The sequence below is a fragment of the Prionailurus bengalensis genome, chromosome C2 (genome assembly GCF_016509475.1).
Source record: "Prionailurus bengalensis isolate Pbe53 chromosome C2, Fcat_Pben_1.1_paternal_pri, whole genome shotgun sequence".
Lineage (NCBI taxonomy): Eukaryota > Metazoa > Chordata > Mammalia > Carnivora > Felidae > Prionailurus > Prionailurus bengalensis.
Genome location: NC_057350.1, coordinates 153,255,796 through 153,272,249, shown reverse-complemented (window position 1 = coordinate 153,272,249; position 16,454 = coordinate 153,255,796). Strand labels below are relative to the sequence as shown.

Sequence of the window (16,454 nt, the reverse complement as noted above, 5' to 3'; positions counted from 1 at the left end):
AGGTCTGGAAAGAGAGCCCTGGCCATGACAACAGATTCCCTCCTTCACACGGCTGAAGCGTGTTCAGCTTCTTAGCCCTAACGGTGCCGGGCTCAGACTTCTCTTCCCGGCCTGTGGGGCAGGGCCTGCCGGGTTTGGGAGCTGGGATAAGCTGGGGGCCAGGCTGTGCGTGGGGCTGGTTCCCTTGTGCCCTTCACCTTAACGTTAATACTCTTGCAGAAGACCGGGCCCTCCTGGGAAGAAAAGGCAACATCAGTGCCCAGGACCGGCCCTGAGACCCGGGCCATTCCCTCCTGGAAGCTTTTCCGTTTCGTAGACGTGACCCCAGTATGGCCTGCATAAAAACACGGGCGGCAAACAGGACCCTGGGGACCACGGAAGGCCAGAGTGAGCCCCCACTGACAAGAACCCCTCTGCCCGACACGTGCCTGAGGGGAGCCGGGGCCACGCGTGGCCCGTGTCTGGCCTCTGTGTGTGGACTGCGTGCACGCGCGCGTGTGAGGCAAGGGGGTCGGCCCTCCTGGCACCACAGCCCCAGCCGCAGGGGAAACCCCTTCTGGGTTTCACTTTTGCTTTGAGAACAGACCTCCAGCAGCTCCACAGACACTCCCGTTCGGAGTGAAGAAAAGGCAGAGTGAATTACTGCCGACGTCCATGGAAAAAAACGTTAGTTCTTTGCCCGAGTAAAAAAATATCAAATATAATAAATTTATGAAAGCCCATTCACGACACGTACAGTCTCAGCTTTGTACTTCGCCTCAGCAGCTGGGACAGCGCTGCCTCGCAGAGCGCCGGGGTGTTGCCTGGCCGGACCCGGCCACCGGCGTGTGCCCCGTCTGGTCGGCTCGGCCAACGGCCTCTGGCCGGCGGCGTGGCGGCCACAGAAAGAACTCCGCCTCGTCGATCCGTGGGGCCGAGGCCCGTCTCCCACGCCGGAGCCCAAAGCAAGGAGGGCCCAGGGGGTGCTGGCTCGTGGCTGCCTCCCGGCGCGTCCTGGCCGGCCGGGGTGCGGCTCACACGATAGACTCGCGGTCCCGGTCTGGGGAGGCGGGGAAGTCCGCGAGGTCCTCGCTGCGGCTGCAGTCGGACACCCTCACCTGGGGGTTATCGCTGGTGGCCCTGGTGACGCTGTCATAGGAGGGTGGAGAGGACGTGGAGGACGTGGAGGGCGGGCCGCGGCGCCGGGAGAAGTTCTCGTTCATCACGTGGGCGATGAGGCCCTCTTGCTCGGGGGCGTCCTCTTCGGAGAGGCCGCTGCTGCCTGCCTGCTGGCGGAAGAGGAAGGAGGCGTGCTTCATGGAGCGCTGCAGCAGGTGCCTCCGGAAGGCCCGCTGGATGATGGTGGCCGACACCTCCTCGTGCTTGCGCCGCAGCGTGGTGGTGATGGGCTCGTAGGAGATCTTGGACGGGTTGGCCGCCATGAACTTCTCCTCCATCTGGATCTTCAGGGCGTCCATCTCCCCGGACTCACCCAGAACCCTCTTGGTGAAGGCGAAGAGGATGTCCATGCAGTGGATACGGTCCCCGCTCACCATGGGCAGGTCCATGTTGATGAGGCTTATCTGGTTGGGCTTGGCGATGCGCAGCGGCTCAGACAGGGCATCGGCGAAGTCGGACAGGGCCGAGTACTCGATGAACTGGGTGGCCTCCGGGTCGAACTTCTCCCAGATCTCATAGAACATGTCGAAGTCGTCCTCGCTCAGGGGCTCAGTGCTCTCCTCCGTGGCCACACTGAAGTTCTCCAGGATGATGGCGATGTACATGTTGACCACGATGAGGAAGGAGATGATGATGTAGGTGGTGAAGAAGAGGATGCCCACGGCCGGGCTCCCACAGTTCCCCCGGGAGCCGTTGCTGTTGGGCAGATTGGGGTCGCAGTAGGGGGGCCCTGTGTTGAGGATGGGGCTGAGGAGGCCGTCCCAGCCGGCCGACGTGGTGATCTGGAAGAGGCACAGCATGCTGTTGGCGAAGGTCTGGAAGTTGAACATGTCGTCGATGCCAGCCTCCCACTTGACGTAGGCGAAGTTGGCCATGCCGAAGATGGAGTAGATGAACATGACGAGGAAGAGCAGCAGCCCTATGTTGAAGAGGGCAGGCAGGGACATCATGAGGGCAAAGAGCAGCGTGCGGATCCCCTTGGCCCCTCGGATCAGCCTGAGGATGCGGCCGATTCGGGCCAGGCGGATGACTCGGAAGAGCGTTGGGGAGAAGAAGTACTTCTGGATGATGTCTGAGAGCACAGTGCCTATGGGAAACAACAGAGACCATGGCCACCCATGCACTTCTGTCCTGCCTTTAGCCCCACATCACTGGAGGGGGTCTCTGTACAGCCAGGAGCTAAGGAGAGGAGGCCATTTCAGGAGGACTGGGTTGACCGGGGCAAGCAAGGACCCTGCGTCCCCCCACCTCTCTTGGTCTTTCATTCTCATCTCTGATGCAGGAAAGGTGGACCCAAAGCACCACATCCTTTGCAAAGTGCCTTCCCAGACCTCTCGTCCCTTAGTCTTCTGGGACTACCTGCACAGCAGAGCTGGACGGGGCCCACGTTCTAGATCTTGGGTTCTGAGGTCTGAAGGGACTTGCTCAGCATCTGGGTGGCCTAGCATGGACCAGAGCTCAGGCTTTTCAGCCTCTCATTACTCAAAGTGTGGTCCGAGGGCCAGCAGCCCTGGGATCTCCCGAGAGCTTATCACAAATGTGGGATCTCAGCTCCACCTCCAGACCCACTGCGTTTTCATAAGCCCAGACGATTCACGGGCACATTGGAGGGCAAGAAGCACCGGCCCAGAAGTCAGGGTTCTCCCCCACGCCACACCTGTCACAACTCAGCCTCTCTGAGATAGCTTCTGTCACCCTCCCAACCCTGCTCGCATCCAGGGCTTCCCACCCCTGGGTCTCTATTGACTAACCCTGGGTTTGGAGTTGGAAGAGGCAGGGATATAAGTTATAGGAGAAAGAGTGAAATACCCTTGCTTTGTATTGGCCCACATGACCTTTCCAGATTCCTCACGTAACGTCACTGGCTGACACGTGTCCTGTTTACTGTCAAGAAGGCACTGGGCTGAGCATTTTATATCCATCCATTTAGGCCTTCCGGGCACCCTAGGGGGGAGTAAGCTGATACCATAATCCTCATTTTCCAGAAGAGGAAACTGAGAAGTGAGGTAACTTACCCATGTTGTCACCTAGTCAGTGAGACGCTGGGACTCGACTCAGACACTCTGGCTCCAAGTCGACCTGTTAACCAAGCCTCTGCAGTATGGCCAAGGACCAGGACCGGTAGTGTTCCCTGAAGCCTCTGAGAGTGTCCCTCATCGGCCCCCTTGCTGCGGCTGACATCCTGCATTCTCTAAAGCTTTTCGCTAGTCCCACCAGGCGTGCTCACCCTCACTCTTGCCTGGGACCTCCCGGAGTATTTCCTCACTCTACTTCCAGCTTCTAGCCATCCTCTGTCACTGCGGCTATGACAGCCCCTGCCTTAGCCCCTGTGTTTCCCTCTGAGTTCACCAAAGGCAAAAGCTGTACGTGGCAGAAAGAGGAAAGTCAGCCACCTCACGGCAGAATTGCACGGTGGAGGGGTCAAGAGTTTGGGCTCTGAGCCCGAGCGATGAGAGACAAAAAAAAAATCGGGACTTAATCAAAATGAAAAACTTTGTGCTTCAAGAGACGATGACCAAGAAAGTGACAAGACAACCCACGGAATGGGAGGCAGTATTTGCAAATCGTGTATCGGGCGAGGGACCGGTATCCAGAATACGTAAAGAACTCTCGCAACTCCACGACAAAAACATAAATAAGCCAATTAAAAAATGAGCGAAGGATGTGCATAGATGCTTCTCCAAGACATCTCTCGTGTTACATACCAAGACAGACACACCACAGAAAATGACCAATGAGCACATGAAAAGATGTTCAGCGTCATTAGTCATTAGGGAAGTGTGAACCCAAACCTCAACGTGGTTATCACTTCGTGCCCACCAAGGTGACTAATAGTAAGAAACTGAAGACGACGACAAGTGTTGGCGAGGGTGTGGATGGAGTAACTGGAACCATTATACATCGATGATGGGAATGTGTCTACTTTGGAAAACAGCTTGGCAGTCTCTCAAAATTTTAGATTAGTGGTTTCCAGGGGCTGGGGGACGGAAAATGGGGAGTGACGGCTAAAAGGGTACGGAGTTCCTTTTGGTGGTGAGGGCAGTCGCCTGAAAGGTATGGCGGTGATGGTTGCACAACTCTGCGAATATACTAAAAACGACTACATCTACTTTAAAGAGTAAATCTTATGGTATGTGAATTGTAGCTCAATACAATTGTGCTGGTTATGAACCAGGAAAAGGACCCTCACCAGAAAACATGACCGTGCTGGTGCCTTAATCGGGGACTTTCAGCCTCCAGGACTGTGAGAAATAAATTTCTGTCGTTTCTGAGTTAGCCAGTCTGGTGTTTGGTTAGAGCAGCCCAGACAGACTAAGTGTGAATCCTCTCTCTTCCGTCCCCAGTTGCCTGATATCCTCGTCTCACTGCTGACTTTATAAGGCGGAATGCACGAGGTGGGTGATGTCTGAAGGAGCCTGGCCCACAATGTGGTGGCTAGACTCTAGAATTTTCCATCTCCAGGGATAACTTCTAGCCTAGAGGGCCACCTGCTCCCATCCCTGGAGACTCACCTCACCCTGAGTAAGCCCCTTCTTCCTTCAACCTAGGCTGCAGGCTTTCCCTCGGGAGGGCCTTTCTCTCCTCCTAGACTCATTCTTGAAGCTCTCACAGAGAGCAGAAAGCTGTGTTCCAGGGTCCCATGGAGTGGGGGGGCATGAGGGGCTGCCGGCTTCTCTGCCAGAATGGCTCCCCTGGACTGAGTAGGCCTTCCCAGACAAGTTCTCTGTGGCTGTGTGTGTATGTGTGTGTGGTAGGGAGAGGTGAGGAATGCAGAGAAAAGAACGAAGAAGACTAGTATGCTTGGCATTAAGTACAGACCCGGGACTCGAGGAAAGGCCAACTTGCATACCCACCCACGATGGAGAGGATGACAACCACGAAGTCGAAGATGTTCCAGCTGTTGGTGAAATAATAGTGACGCAGGGCAGCCATCTTGATGATACACTCGCCTGTGAAGATGGCTACGAAGAGCAGGTTGATCTTGGCCAAGATGTTGACCTTCTCGGGGCTCTGGTCATCTGTCTCCACCATCATGGTCACCATGTTCAAGCAGATAAGGAACATGATGGTGACATCGAAGGCTTGCTTGGTCACAATGTCAAACAGGAAGCCCTGGTACTTGTTCTGAAGGGAGGGGGAAAGGATGGGCTCAGCAGGGGCCTCAGATGGGCTAGTAGGCCCCCTGTTGCTGCCCCTCTGCCCAGACCTTCCACCCTCCTACTGTACCCTCCGCTGAGGCCGACACCCCAGCCAGACTGTCAGGGTGAGGGGAGGAGTCAGGAAACGGAAACAGCCGGTCTCTCCTGCTTCCAGGCCCAGCCCTCAGGCCCCCTCTTCTCTGAGGTCTTCCCCATCCACCTTCAGGAAGGGATTTCTCCTACCCTGAGCTTCCTTAGAACACGCACTGTGCTTCTCTTTTTGTTTGTACCGATGGCTCAAGGTCAGGTTTAAAGTTCAATCTGGAAATTGGATCGGCCCTCAGGTTCACAAATTTTCTCCACTCTTTATGGAATTGAATTTTTTTTAGCTGTTTATTTATTTTGAGAGGGAGAGGGAGAAAGAGAGAGAGAGAGAGAAAGAGAGAGGGAGAGAATGCCCAGCCGGCTCTACACTGTCAGCACAGAGCCCAACACAGGGCTCAACCTCACAAACTGAGATCATGACCTGAGCCCAAATCAAGAGTTGATGTTTAACTGACTGAGCCTCCTAGGTGCCCCTGGAATTGATTTTATTTATTCGATTAACTATATTTGTATGTCTTTAATTGTTAGCCACCTCCGATTATTTGGGGGAAAAACAGAAGATTACAAATAAGTGAACACAGGGATGTCAAGTGGCTCAGTGGGTTAAGCATCTGAGTTCAGCTCAGGTCATGATCTAACGGTTCATGAGTTCAAGCCCCACGTCGGGCTCTGTGCTGACAGCTCAGAGCCTGGAGCCTGCTTCGGATTCTGTGTCTCCCTCTCTCTCTCTGCCTCTCCCCCACTCACGCTCTGTCTTCCTCTCAAAAATAAACAAACATTTAAAAAAAAAATAAGTGAACACACACACACACACACACACACACACACACACACACAGCTAACCTAGAATAAAGCATGGTGAAAGGGTAGGAATTAGGCAAAATCGATGAGATGGATTTCAAAACTGGGCCTGTCACTTCCTAGCTAGTGATTTGGGTTGTGTCACCTAATTACTTTGAACACTGTCCTCCACCCCCTTCTCTAGAGAGTGGCTTCGTCAGGCAGCCCACGTGCCAGGGGACTCTGGGCCACGTCTGTCCCACTCAGGGGTTGCCGGGAAGAGGCTGTGAATGCGGGTGGGTGTGCAGAGGCTGTCCTGCTCTCCCTGGGAAAGGCTGCACTCCGGCAGGGGGGAGGGGGCGCTGGGAGGCAGAGGGATTCCCGTGGGAGGGAGTGCTCCTGGTTGTAACAGTCCTCCCAGGCCTTCCTCACTTTCTCCAGCAGTCTGAGGCCTCCGTGTGGTCAGAGGCCTGACAGAGCCCCTCCGTCCCTGGGCTGACCGAGGGCCCTGGGCTAGGCTGAGAGACTGTGAAGAGGCCTTGATAGCTGGTCCTGGGGAGGGGGGCTTCCCAGGCCCCCTCAGCACATCCTCCCCACTCCTGCTGAATCGGGAACTGGCTCACCAGGGGCCGAGGGATGGGCTTCTGGGGCTTCTTGGAGCCCAGCTTCTTCATGGCATTATAGTACTTCTTCTGCTCCTCTGTCATGAAGATGTCCTGGCCCCCTAAGTGCAGAGAGACAGGCACCAGACTCATTTTGGGGTTCCTAGGGGCTCCGGCATGGGGGGCATAGGGATCCTGCCTCCTTGGTGAGGGTGCCTCGGCCGGCCTCCTCCTCACTTCCTCTCCTGCTGGAGAAAAGTATGTTGCTGGAGATTCGCCAGAGATTCCTCCCCAAATCTGCTTTTCCAGGGTCCCTGTCTCCCCTCACCGTGAGGGCTCTCTGGCTTTGTGAGATGCAAATCCACTCCCCATCTCCCCCCCCCTCCCCCCACCGGCTCAGCTCAGCCACCCGGAGGTTCTGTCTGTCTACTTGGTCTGCCCACAACCCAATCATGGCCTGACCCGGGGCCACTGTCCCCCTTTCCCACCTTCCTGATCCTGGAGAATAGTCCCATCAGCCCAGCTCCTCTCAGGAGCCTCACCTGTCGGGTAGACTAGGGCAGGCCTGGGGCCCCTCCTGCCACTCCCACAGACTGGGCCTGTTACCTCATGGACGCCCCTCTCCCACCCACTCCAGCAGCAGCGGGAAAAGGACCATCTGCAGCAGGCAGGCCACACGGGGCCGGGGCCCAGAATGGCTCCTCAGTGCCCCGGCCCCCAGCCCGGCCCTGCCAGCCCACAGGGAGCAGGTGCTCTACGTATCTTTTTCTTTTGTTGGTTGAAGTTGTCAATGATGACACCGATGAAAAGGTTCAGGGTGAAGAAAGACCCGAAGATGATAAAAATGACGAAGTAGATGTACATGTAGAGGTTGTATTCCCATTGGGGCTGCTCTTCAAACTAAGGGGGAGAAATCAGACAGGGGGATCAGACAGGCGGGAATGGGGGAGGGCCGGCTGGAGGTGTCCCCTCCATGGGTGAGAGGGCGTGTCCACAGGAAGGTCACCAGCACGGGGCTGTGTGTCTGTGTGTGCATGCGCGTGCAGAGCAGGGCCGGGGTGGGTGGGGAAGGGCTTCAGGAGGGTGACGGCTCAGGGCTGACACGGTGGTGCCGTCTGGCTTCCATCCTGGGCCGTCGGGAGGTTCGAGTCTGTCCAGCACCCCCAGTCTTCACTGAACCATCAGTGTGATTAGGTGGGGTGCAAAGACACAGAAGAAACTTGCTCTGCATTTCTATTCCTTCTACCCTGTCTCTCCTGGGGCAAGACTAAGAATCAAGCAAATGACAGTGAATTTCATTTGAAAGACATTTGCGGATTTGGGGCTCCTTGGGAGACCATGCAACTCTGCCCCAGGGCCAGGCCTGGGCGTTCCAGACAGGCTCGACTGCAGGTTGACACGAGACATCTGGCCTGTATGGGGTGGGCTTATGGGTGTGGACACGGATTCCCTAGTGGCCAAGCATCCGGGAGACTCAGGTGCCTGACTTGGTGGGAGAGGCCAGCGTGGTTACCTACCCCCCTGGAGTCCACAGCCGCATACATAATGTCCATCCAGCCTTTAAATGTTGCCTGGAAGGAAAAGACAAGACAATCACTTAACTTCCATCTATTGAGGTACTTAGGGCTCCTATCTGGACAGATGAGGCCAGGGACTATCCTCCTAGGAGAAGCTAGCATCCCGCCCCAGCGCTGACCTGGCCCCCTTTGCCGTGTCCCTCAGAGAACCACGTGGCTACTGCTCCACGGCCTTTCAGGAAGGTCCTGAAACATCTCAACCTCCCCTCGTACCTACGGGGGTCCTCTTGCCATGGGTGTGTTGGTGAATGGCTAACAAATGGCTTTCCAGAAGCAAACAAAGCCCTGATTGTTGTGTTCGCCAATCTCTCGGTGTAAACACTCCCCTCACGGCCAATTTCAAGTTATCAACGTCTCCTTACTGAACACAGACTTGGGAAGAGACGCACAGGAACCTAGCATTACAGTATTTCCACTGTACAGCTATAGCTCATGTAAATAACCTCAAGAGCATAGAGAGTAATAGGCAGTAATGGTGAATTTTGAGTTTTTAAATTTATTTTAAGTGATCTCTACACCCAACATGGGCCTCAAACTCACAACCCTGAGACGGAGAGTTGCGTGCTCCCCCGACTGAGCCAGCCAGGCGCCCCATGATTTTGTGTTAATGTCATTTAGTGAATTAGCAGTTTATAAAATCTAATTTTTAATCAGGGCTTGCAAAGTATCTGAAAATGCAACGGTCAGCTCTTGTAGGCTACACAAACCTGCTCCAGCCCACCCTCCAGAGCGGTAAAGGAAGAGGTTGCACGAAATGGGGCTCCGGTGTTGGCTACACTGTCTGCCCCAGTCGGGGCTGCTATGAAGGTTCAGGAAGGGCCTGAGAGACGTGTGGTGGCGAGGCCGACTGCCCAGGGGGATCTCACTTGTGTCCCTGGCCGAATTCCAAGCCTCCTTTCAGGGTACAGTTGCCCACACACACTTTCAGGCCTGAGGGTTCTTATGACACAGGTAGGGCAGATGGGGAAACTGAGGCTGCCCCAGAGGAGGCAGGCTACTTCAGCTCGCCGTGCCACGAGGCCCTGCCCTGTGGAGAGAGGCCTGGAAATGCTCTGGAAACTGCTGGAGAGCATCCAAGGTGATGAGATGCTTGTGACTCTCTTTTTCCAGCCACTGCGTTGCTTTGTCTGGAACGGCTGGCAGTTCTCAGTCTCAAATTCTGTCATCCAGAGGGAAGTCCCAGGAACAGAAGGCTCTCTGGGTTTGGCTTGAATCTTGTCCTCTAGGAGGTATTTCAGGGGAGTCTTTGGAGAGAGCTACCCCTGGGATTTAAGGGAGGCCCGGAAGAGTGAGGAGATGTACATTAAGTCCACTGAGTGTCCCTCTGCTTTGGGGACGAGTGACAGGTATCTGGACTCAAGACTGGGGTGGCAAGAAGCTGTGGCTGTATGTGTTACGGCTATTTGTAGGTTAAGTTTATGGCATGTATCATGCTCACTGAAGCCACCGTCCTCCCAAATCAATGGAAACTTTGGAAAGACTGGGTAGGGTCATGTATGTTTCAACATCACACATCTTGCACAGCAGAGGTAGAAGTAAATATGTTCTCTGAAACAACACAGGAGGTATCGTTACCTTTTATAACACAAGGCTGGAGTCGCAGCTTGGCTAATAGTTCCGACTCTGCATGTCTATGGTCTTTGATTTTTAACCTGTGCCATCACATTGCCAAGCTGATGGCGTGAGGTTGTCCACCTGACTACTGGCTGGGGGGTTGGTTCTGCGTCAGTGCTGAACCCCCATGCCGTGCCTCTGGGAGAATGTGGTATCTGTTCTAGAATGGAAAATCCAGAGACTTCCCAAGGAGCCACGAAGTCTCTGGAGAATCCTTAGCCTTCTTTGGGCACTGTGACCCTATCGTGAGGAACCAGAGTGGCCCCACTGTCCCCCTCCTGCCCACACTGTGGGTGAAGGTGCCTGTTGCTAGAAAACCAGTGGGAAGAAGGACTTACCACCTGCAGAAGGGCCAGGTACCCGGCCCCTACGTTGTCAAAGTTGACTTTCACCTTGGTCCAGTATAATTCGCCAGTCACATTGAAAGACTCACAGTCACTCTTGTTGTTCACGATGGTGTAGTTCAAAGGCAGGTCTCCTTCAGTCTGGTTGATGCACCGCCCAAACTTCCCCGCAAAGAGGTTCACGCCCATGATGCTGAAGATGAGCCAGAAGATGAGGCAGACGAGGAGGACGTTCATGATGGAGGGGATGGCGCCCACCAGGGCATTGACCACAACCTCAAGGAGACAGAGAAGAGGCTCAGTTCCTGGGGGTGCCCAGAACATATGCCCTTTTCGAGATCCACCCCTGCTCCCTCCCTGAACTTGTTGCCTGCAGGTCCCTGTGGGGGTGGGGGGGTGTAGAACACTTCCTGTCCCCAAGGAAGGGCCACCCTTGGCTGGAAGCCCTGATGGGGAGTAAAAGGAGAGATGATGGAGAGTGGGGGAGGGGGGGAGAGAACACACACACAGACACCTTTCTTATGTTTTTGGTCCTGCCCTGAATCCATGACCTTCAAACTGAATTTTCAACAGGGTCTGTCTGGTTGAGTGTGCCGGCGATCTGATGGGAAAGGGCCTCCGGAGACACATTCTCTGAGCTAAGTTTCTGGTTTATTTTGGGGTTGCTGCTACTAGGAAGGATGGGCGTTCTCCCTAAAGCACGCCCAGGGGACCTCTGTGCGGCGTGTCTGGCGGGTGCTCTGGCAGCTCTCCGGGGCTGCGGTGAGAGCCGAGCGGGGAGGGCAGGGCGTGTGGGCACTCCCGGTGCCCCTCTCCCTCCCGGCCGCCAGCGGCTCTCTGACCCCATGGAGCCCTGGCGTCGTTCTCTTCATCGAAACTCACAGTGCCCGGCAGAAGCTCCCTTGGCAAAAGCATATGGGGCACTCCACTCCACTGAGGGCCCAAGCGCCCAGCTGTCTGGGAGTCGGGAAGTTGTTTGCTGTGCAGACGGGAAGGGAGGCTGGTGCGGGGCTGTGTGGTGGGCCTGGGGCTGGACGGGCAGTGCGACACATGCAGATGAGAGAGGGCCCCTGGTCCCGGCAGGCGTGACGAACAGGGTGGGACACCCAACCCCCGGGTCTGCCCTCGGCCGGCTCTGTGGCCAACAGCCACAACAGAGGCGTTCCTGGCAGCTCGCATCGCCCCGTGTCCCTCTGGAAACAGATGCCCTCGCTCCCAAGAGACCTTTGGCTTAGGCAGGATGATTCACTTGCGAATGGTTTCCCACCAGGAATAAGTGACTTGTTTCTCTCTTGGGGGTGTGGGCAAAGGTCAGAACCGACAATAAGGAAGGCACCTGTTGGGACGAGCACTGGGTGTTACAATTCAGTGATGATGAATCACTGAATTCTGCTCCTGAAACCAATACTACACTCTATGTTAACTAACTAGAATCAAAAGAAAAGAACAAAAAACTTAAAAAATAAAACCCCAACAAAATGAGGGCGGTGTGATGGTGTCTGCATGGTCAGCGAGACTCAGGCACACAGATGTGGCTGTTGAAGCCACAACAGAACTGTGTATGTTTTGTAAAAAAACAAGTAATGCAAAACACACGCGCACACAAGTACACGTACGTGCGTGTTTTCTTGCTACGTATTACAGGTAAAGTTTTTTTCTTGGTGGGGCTTTTAAATTTGCCTTGCGTGGCCATATTTGGTAAAATCTGGTGACCTGAAAAATGCTTAGGGCTCTGTACTTAAAAATCCGTGTAGGGGTGCCTGGGTGGCCCAGTCGGTCAAGCGTCTGACTTCGGCTCAGGTCAGGATCTCACAGTTTGAGGGTTCGAGTCCCGAGTCGGGCTCTGTGCTGGCGGCTCCAAGCCTGGAGCCTGTTTCGGATTCTGTGTCTCCCTCTCTCTCTGCCCCTCCCCCCAGTTGTACTCTGTCTCTCTCTGTCTCTCAGAAATACATAAATGTAGAAAAGAATTAAAAACGAAAAAGAAATCCGTGTAAGAGTTTACTAAGCAAATGACAACTAAGAGCTGGTGCTGAGAATATAGCTGCTTCCTCTGCTTCCTCGACCTTCATGACCACGGCCCTACTGCCCATCGCAGACCAAGGAGGACAGCCTGTGTCTGCTGGAGGGCAGGGCGCACAGATGGGCACGTGGAATCAGAACACACGGATGGCCCCCGCCCCAGAGCAGAAGCAGAGGGGCTCCCTGGCCAGTGGGGCTGGGTGGCACCGAGAAACCCACACCCAGACCTCACTTCTTTTTCTTTGTCGGGTTCTCCTGGCCCTCGCGGGGCCCACGGGGCTGGAGGTGACAGGCCTCGAGGGAGGGAATCTCACAGCTCTCCACCCTCTGGGTGCCTGTGAGCCCAGCTGACCCTGTCCTGGAGGTTTTGCACCATGCTCCAACTGGGGCCGGGGTGGGGGGGCCCACAGTCCCAGCTCCGGGCTGGGCCGCTTGGTCAGTGGGTGAACATGGGGGCCCCTCAGTGGAGTCACCTCCCACTGCCCTGGCAGGAAAGCAGCCACTCCCCTTACCCTCATGCCCTCAAATCGGGACAGGGCTCGCAGGGGTCGGAGAGCACGCAACGTCCGCAGTGACTTGATGGGGCCCATCTCTGCGAAGCCCAGGGTGTTGGCCACCAGGCTGATCAGCGAGACCTGTGGGAGGTAAGGAGGGCGGGAGAGCCATGGGGACAGCGCTAGAGGCAGGTGGGAGGGCTCCTGGCCCACCTAAAGCACGGCTGGTGTCAGAGGGCCAGCAGGCTTTCCCCGCGTCTAATCTTTGCTATTTCTGGCTGCGTCGTCTTCATGGGCTGCCGCGCCCTGGGCTGGCCTTGCTGGGGCCCACGAGGCTGGGTGTGAGACCAGTGTGTCCCCGCTTTCAGATCTTTACTAAGGGCCTGCTCTGTGCACTCACTAACCCAAGGACTTGGGGTGCCTTATCCCTATTCTCCTGTAGAAAACCGAGTTCCAAAGCCAGCCGCTGGCGTGGAGGGACAGGCACACAAAGCCTGGGCTTTTGGTCCCCGCGGGCTTGCCTTCAGGTCACATTCCTTTTGGGAAGGGAGGACTATCCTGGGTTGACCGTGAGCAGACAGGCCATCCTGGGGCTTTCCCCCAAAGCCGGACGTCTCGCCATCGGCCATCTTCAAAGAGGGTAGGCACAAGCGGAACGTCTATGGCCCAGGGACCGGGTGGGGCCAGTCTGCCCAGCAGCGCACCCTGGTCATCTGTGCTTTCAAAGCTTGGGCCCCTGCCCCACTCAGAGCCCTTCCATCTCAGCTGACCGCAGCTCCCTCCTTCCAGCTGCTCAGGCCGAGAGCCTTGGCGTCATCCCCGCCTCCTCTCCCTCTCTCATACCCTGCGTCCAACCCGGCAGGATTTCCTGTTGGCTCTGCCTTCAAAATACATCAGAAGTCCAAATATTTCTCACCACTTCCACTGCCACCACGCTGGCCAGGCCACGGTCATCTCTCCCCTGGACCGCCGCCAGAGCCTCCTGACCCTCCTCCCTGCCTCCACGTGGGCCTCACCACCCCCCCTCCCCAGCCCCTGTGCTCCTTCAGGAACATGTCACTCTTCTGCTCAGAGCCGCCGCAATGCCTTCCCACTTCGTTCTAAATAGAAGCCCGTGGTTTCCCCTCGGCCCCTTGCAGCCTGGCCTCATCTCCTGTACCTCCCTTCCCCACTCAGTCTGCTCCAGCCACTCGGGCCCCCTTGCCGTTCCTCGAGTATGCCAGGCACGCTCCCACCCCAGGACCTTTGCACGGCCCCTCCAACCTCTGCTTGGAAGGTTCTGCAGATGTCTGCCCGGCTGACCCTAACTTCCTTCACGTTTGCTCCAACGTCGTCTCAGTGGACCCACCCTGGCCGGCCGATTTAAAGTTGTAATCTACACCTTCCCCTCGCCAGAGTCCCGGCCCTCCTCATCCCCTTTCCTTCTCCGCTTCCTTTTTCTCCTTCTCCACTTCCTTCTCCTTGACCTCGGACAAGGCCCCTCTCTGCTGTGGGCCTCAGTTTCCTTCTCCGCAGGCTAATTCTCCAGTTCTGGGACTGGGCAAAAGCACTGACAGTCCCCTTTGCCCGGCCTCAGCTCTGAGCTCCCCACGGTGGCAGGTGGGAGGGGCTCGGTGGGCTTCCCCAGGAGTCTTTGCAAACCGCCTCCTGCCTTCCTCGAGGGGAGTCGCTCGGCAGACCCGGCTGCAGAAATAGCTGGGTGGGGGCCTCGGGGCAGAGGCGCCAGGATCCCAGGCTCGGCCTCCTAGGCCCTCTCCTCCCTCTCAGGGAGGCTCTGAGGACTCCATGCACACGCTAACCCAAAGAGCCTCTCCTGTCACGGCCACCCACGGATTGGCCCCCCAGCAAGGCTGAGTCCCTCCCTGTGGCCTCTGAGTGGGGTGTGGGGTGGGGGGACTGAACAGAGACCTGAGCCTCTTCTGCAGCCACGTGAAGGACCGCCCCTGCTGGTGGGCGGAGCCTAAGGCCAAGCCCAGAAGCCACAGGTGCCCTCCCTCCGGAAAGCTCTTACCCTGCTTCGGATGTGGACCCACCTTCTGTTCTGTGGGACCCGCTGCAACCAGATGGTGAGCCCTCACCTGAGCCCCTGGCTGTCCCCTCTGCCCTCAGTGAGTGCAGGCCCGAGGCTGTTCCACACCCTGCTCTCGGGCTCCCCTCTGGCTCTTCTCACACGCCACTGTGCTCAGGAGCCCAGGGGGACCCTGCACGCATCGTGCTTGGCACCCGGCAGCGTCCTGGGGCCTGGGTAGCCGTGGGGCAGGCCCCCCACCCCTGCTCCATCTGCCAACCGGGCGCTCAGAAGACGTGGCGCCTCCCGCCCCCCACCCGCCCGGGACAGGCAGGGAAGCTGTGCCCGCCTCCCCAATCGTCCAGGGCACCCACCCAGAACCCCTCAGCCAGCGTTCGTGGCTTTCTGCCTTCCTGTACCCCTTTCTCGTCCTCCCCAAGTGGTACCTTCTACCTGAGCCCGGAGGATCGCCCGCTGCCTGACCACAATCCCTTCACCGGCCCTGTCCCCTCTGGCCTTTGGCTCACTCTGTGCACACGGCCTCCTACCATGTGTGGGCGCAGAGGATCCGAACCGGCGACCTAACTAGTGGGCCTGACAGCCGCTTCACAAGACGCGCAGCGGGTGCTCTGATACAGGCTGGTCTGCCCCCTGACTTCCGGCCCTCCTGGGAGGGGGCCCCACCCCTGCCCTGGCTCGCGCTCCTGCCTGGACTGCTCCTCACTCTCCCCCTTAGGGAGTCCAGTCTCCCCCAGAAGCCTCGGTGCCCCCCCCACCCCCCGCTCCTCTGTCTCCCAAAACTGGGGTGCTGACGGCCAGACCCAAGCTCCGATCCCCCCCAGACGGGGAACGTTATGGGCGGGGCCTGGGCCTCTCCTGCGACGGGGGCGTGGCCTCCTTCCCCTCGGCCTGCTCTGCGGCCCAGCCCAGCCGCGTGCCTCCGCGTCGGCCTGCGGACTCCCCCCTGCCCTGCCATTCTGCCCTTCCGTCCCTCCGCTTCGGCTCCTTCCCACCCTGGCAACCGAGCTCCCCTCCTCCCGTCCCTTCCGGTCCACGCTCACGTCCACGATGAGGAAGTCCAGCCAGCACCAGGCGTTGGTGAAGTACTTCTTGAAGCCGTAGGCCACCCACTTGAGCAGCATCTCCAGCACGAAGACGTAGGTGAACATCTTGTCAGCATACTCCAGCAGAACCTTGATGGTCTTCCGCTCCTCTAGGTAGATGTCCTCGAAGGCCTGCAGACCGGGCCAAGGGCGGCACCCGTGACGTCCAGACCACGGCCGATCCCGCCCCGCGCGAGACTCCCTCCCCTCATCACGGCCCGAGGGGGCGGGAGCAGAGGGGAGGCACGTAGCGGAGGGGCCCTTCCGGGGTGACCACGCTGGACTGGACCGGCGCGCTCTCCCGGGAGCGCGCGCTCCGCCGGTGGCTCGTGGGTCTCGTGGGGCACGTGGAGAGCAAGGTGCAAGGTGCGGTGAGAAGGCTTCTCCCTTCCCCCCGAGGAGCGAGGCTCAGTTCTGAGCCGGCGCACCTTTGAGACCTTCCTCGGACGTGCTGATCCCCCGTGTTAACAAGGAGCGTGAGTGGGCGCGGGCTCGGCCCACGGCCCTTCGG

At 57.4% G+C, this 16,454-nt stretch overlaps 1 protein-coding gene across 5 annotated transcripts in view; it reads right to left on the bottom strand.

Moving 5' to 3' along the window:
* Window positions 1-684: 684 nt before the first annotated feature.
* The window catches only part of SCN5A (sodium voltage-gated channel alpha subunit 5), a 92,077-nt gene continuing 76,307 nt past the window's right edge, over window positions 685-16,454 (bottom strand). For 3 of the 5 annotated variants that reach the window (XM_043595724.1, XM_043595725.1, XM_043595728.1), the window contains 8 exons: window positions 15,902-16,075; window positions 12,851-12,973; window positions 10,314-10,595; window positions 8,302-8,355; window positions 7,547-7,684; window positions 6,806-6,910; window positions 5,013-5,283; window positions 685-2,245 (listed from right to left, as the gene is read on the bottom strand). In XM_043595724.1, coding sequence (XP_043451659.1) covers window positions 1,014-2,245; window positions 5,013-5,283; window positions 6,806-6,910; window positions 7,547-7,684; window positions 8,302-8,355; window positions 10,314-10,595; window positions 12,851-12,973; window positions 15,902-16,075 — 2,379 coding nt within the window. In that variant the 3' untranslated portion in view covers window positions 685-1,013. The remainder of the gene's footprint in view (window positions 2,246-5,012; window positions 5,284-6,805; window positions 6,911-7,546; window positions 7,685-8,301; window positions 8,356-10,313; window positions 10,596-12,850; window positions 12,974-15,901; window positions 16,076-16,454) is intronic. The other 2 variants (XM_043595726.1, XM_043595727.1) reach the window with 1 other exon arrangement.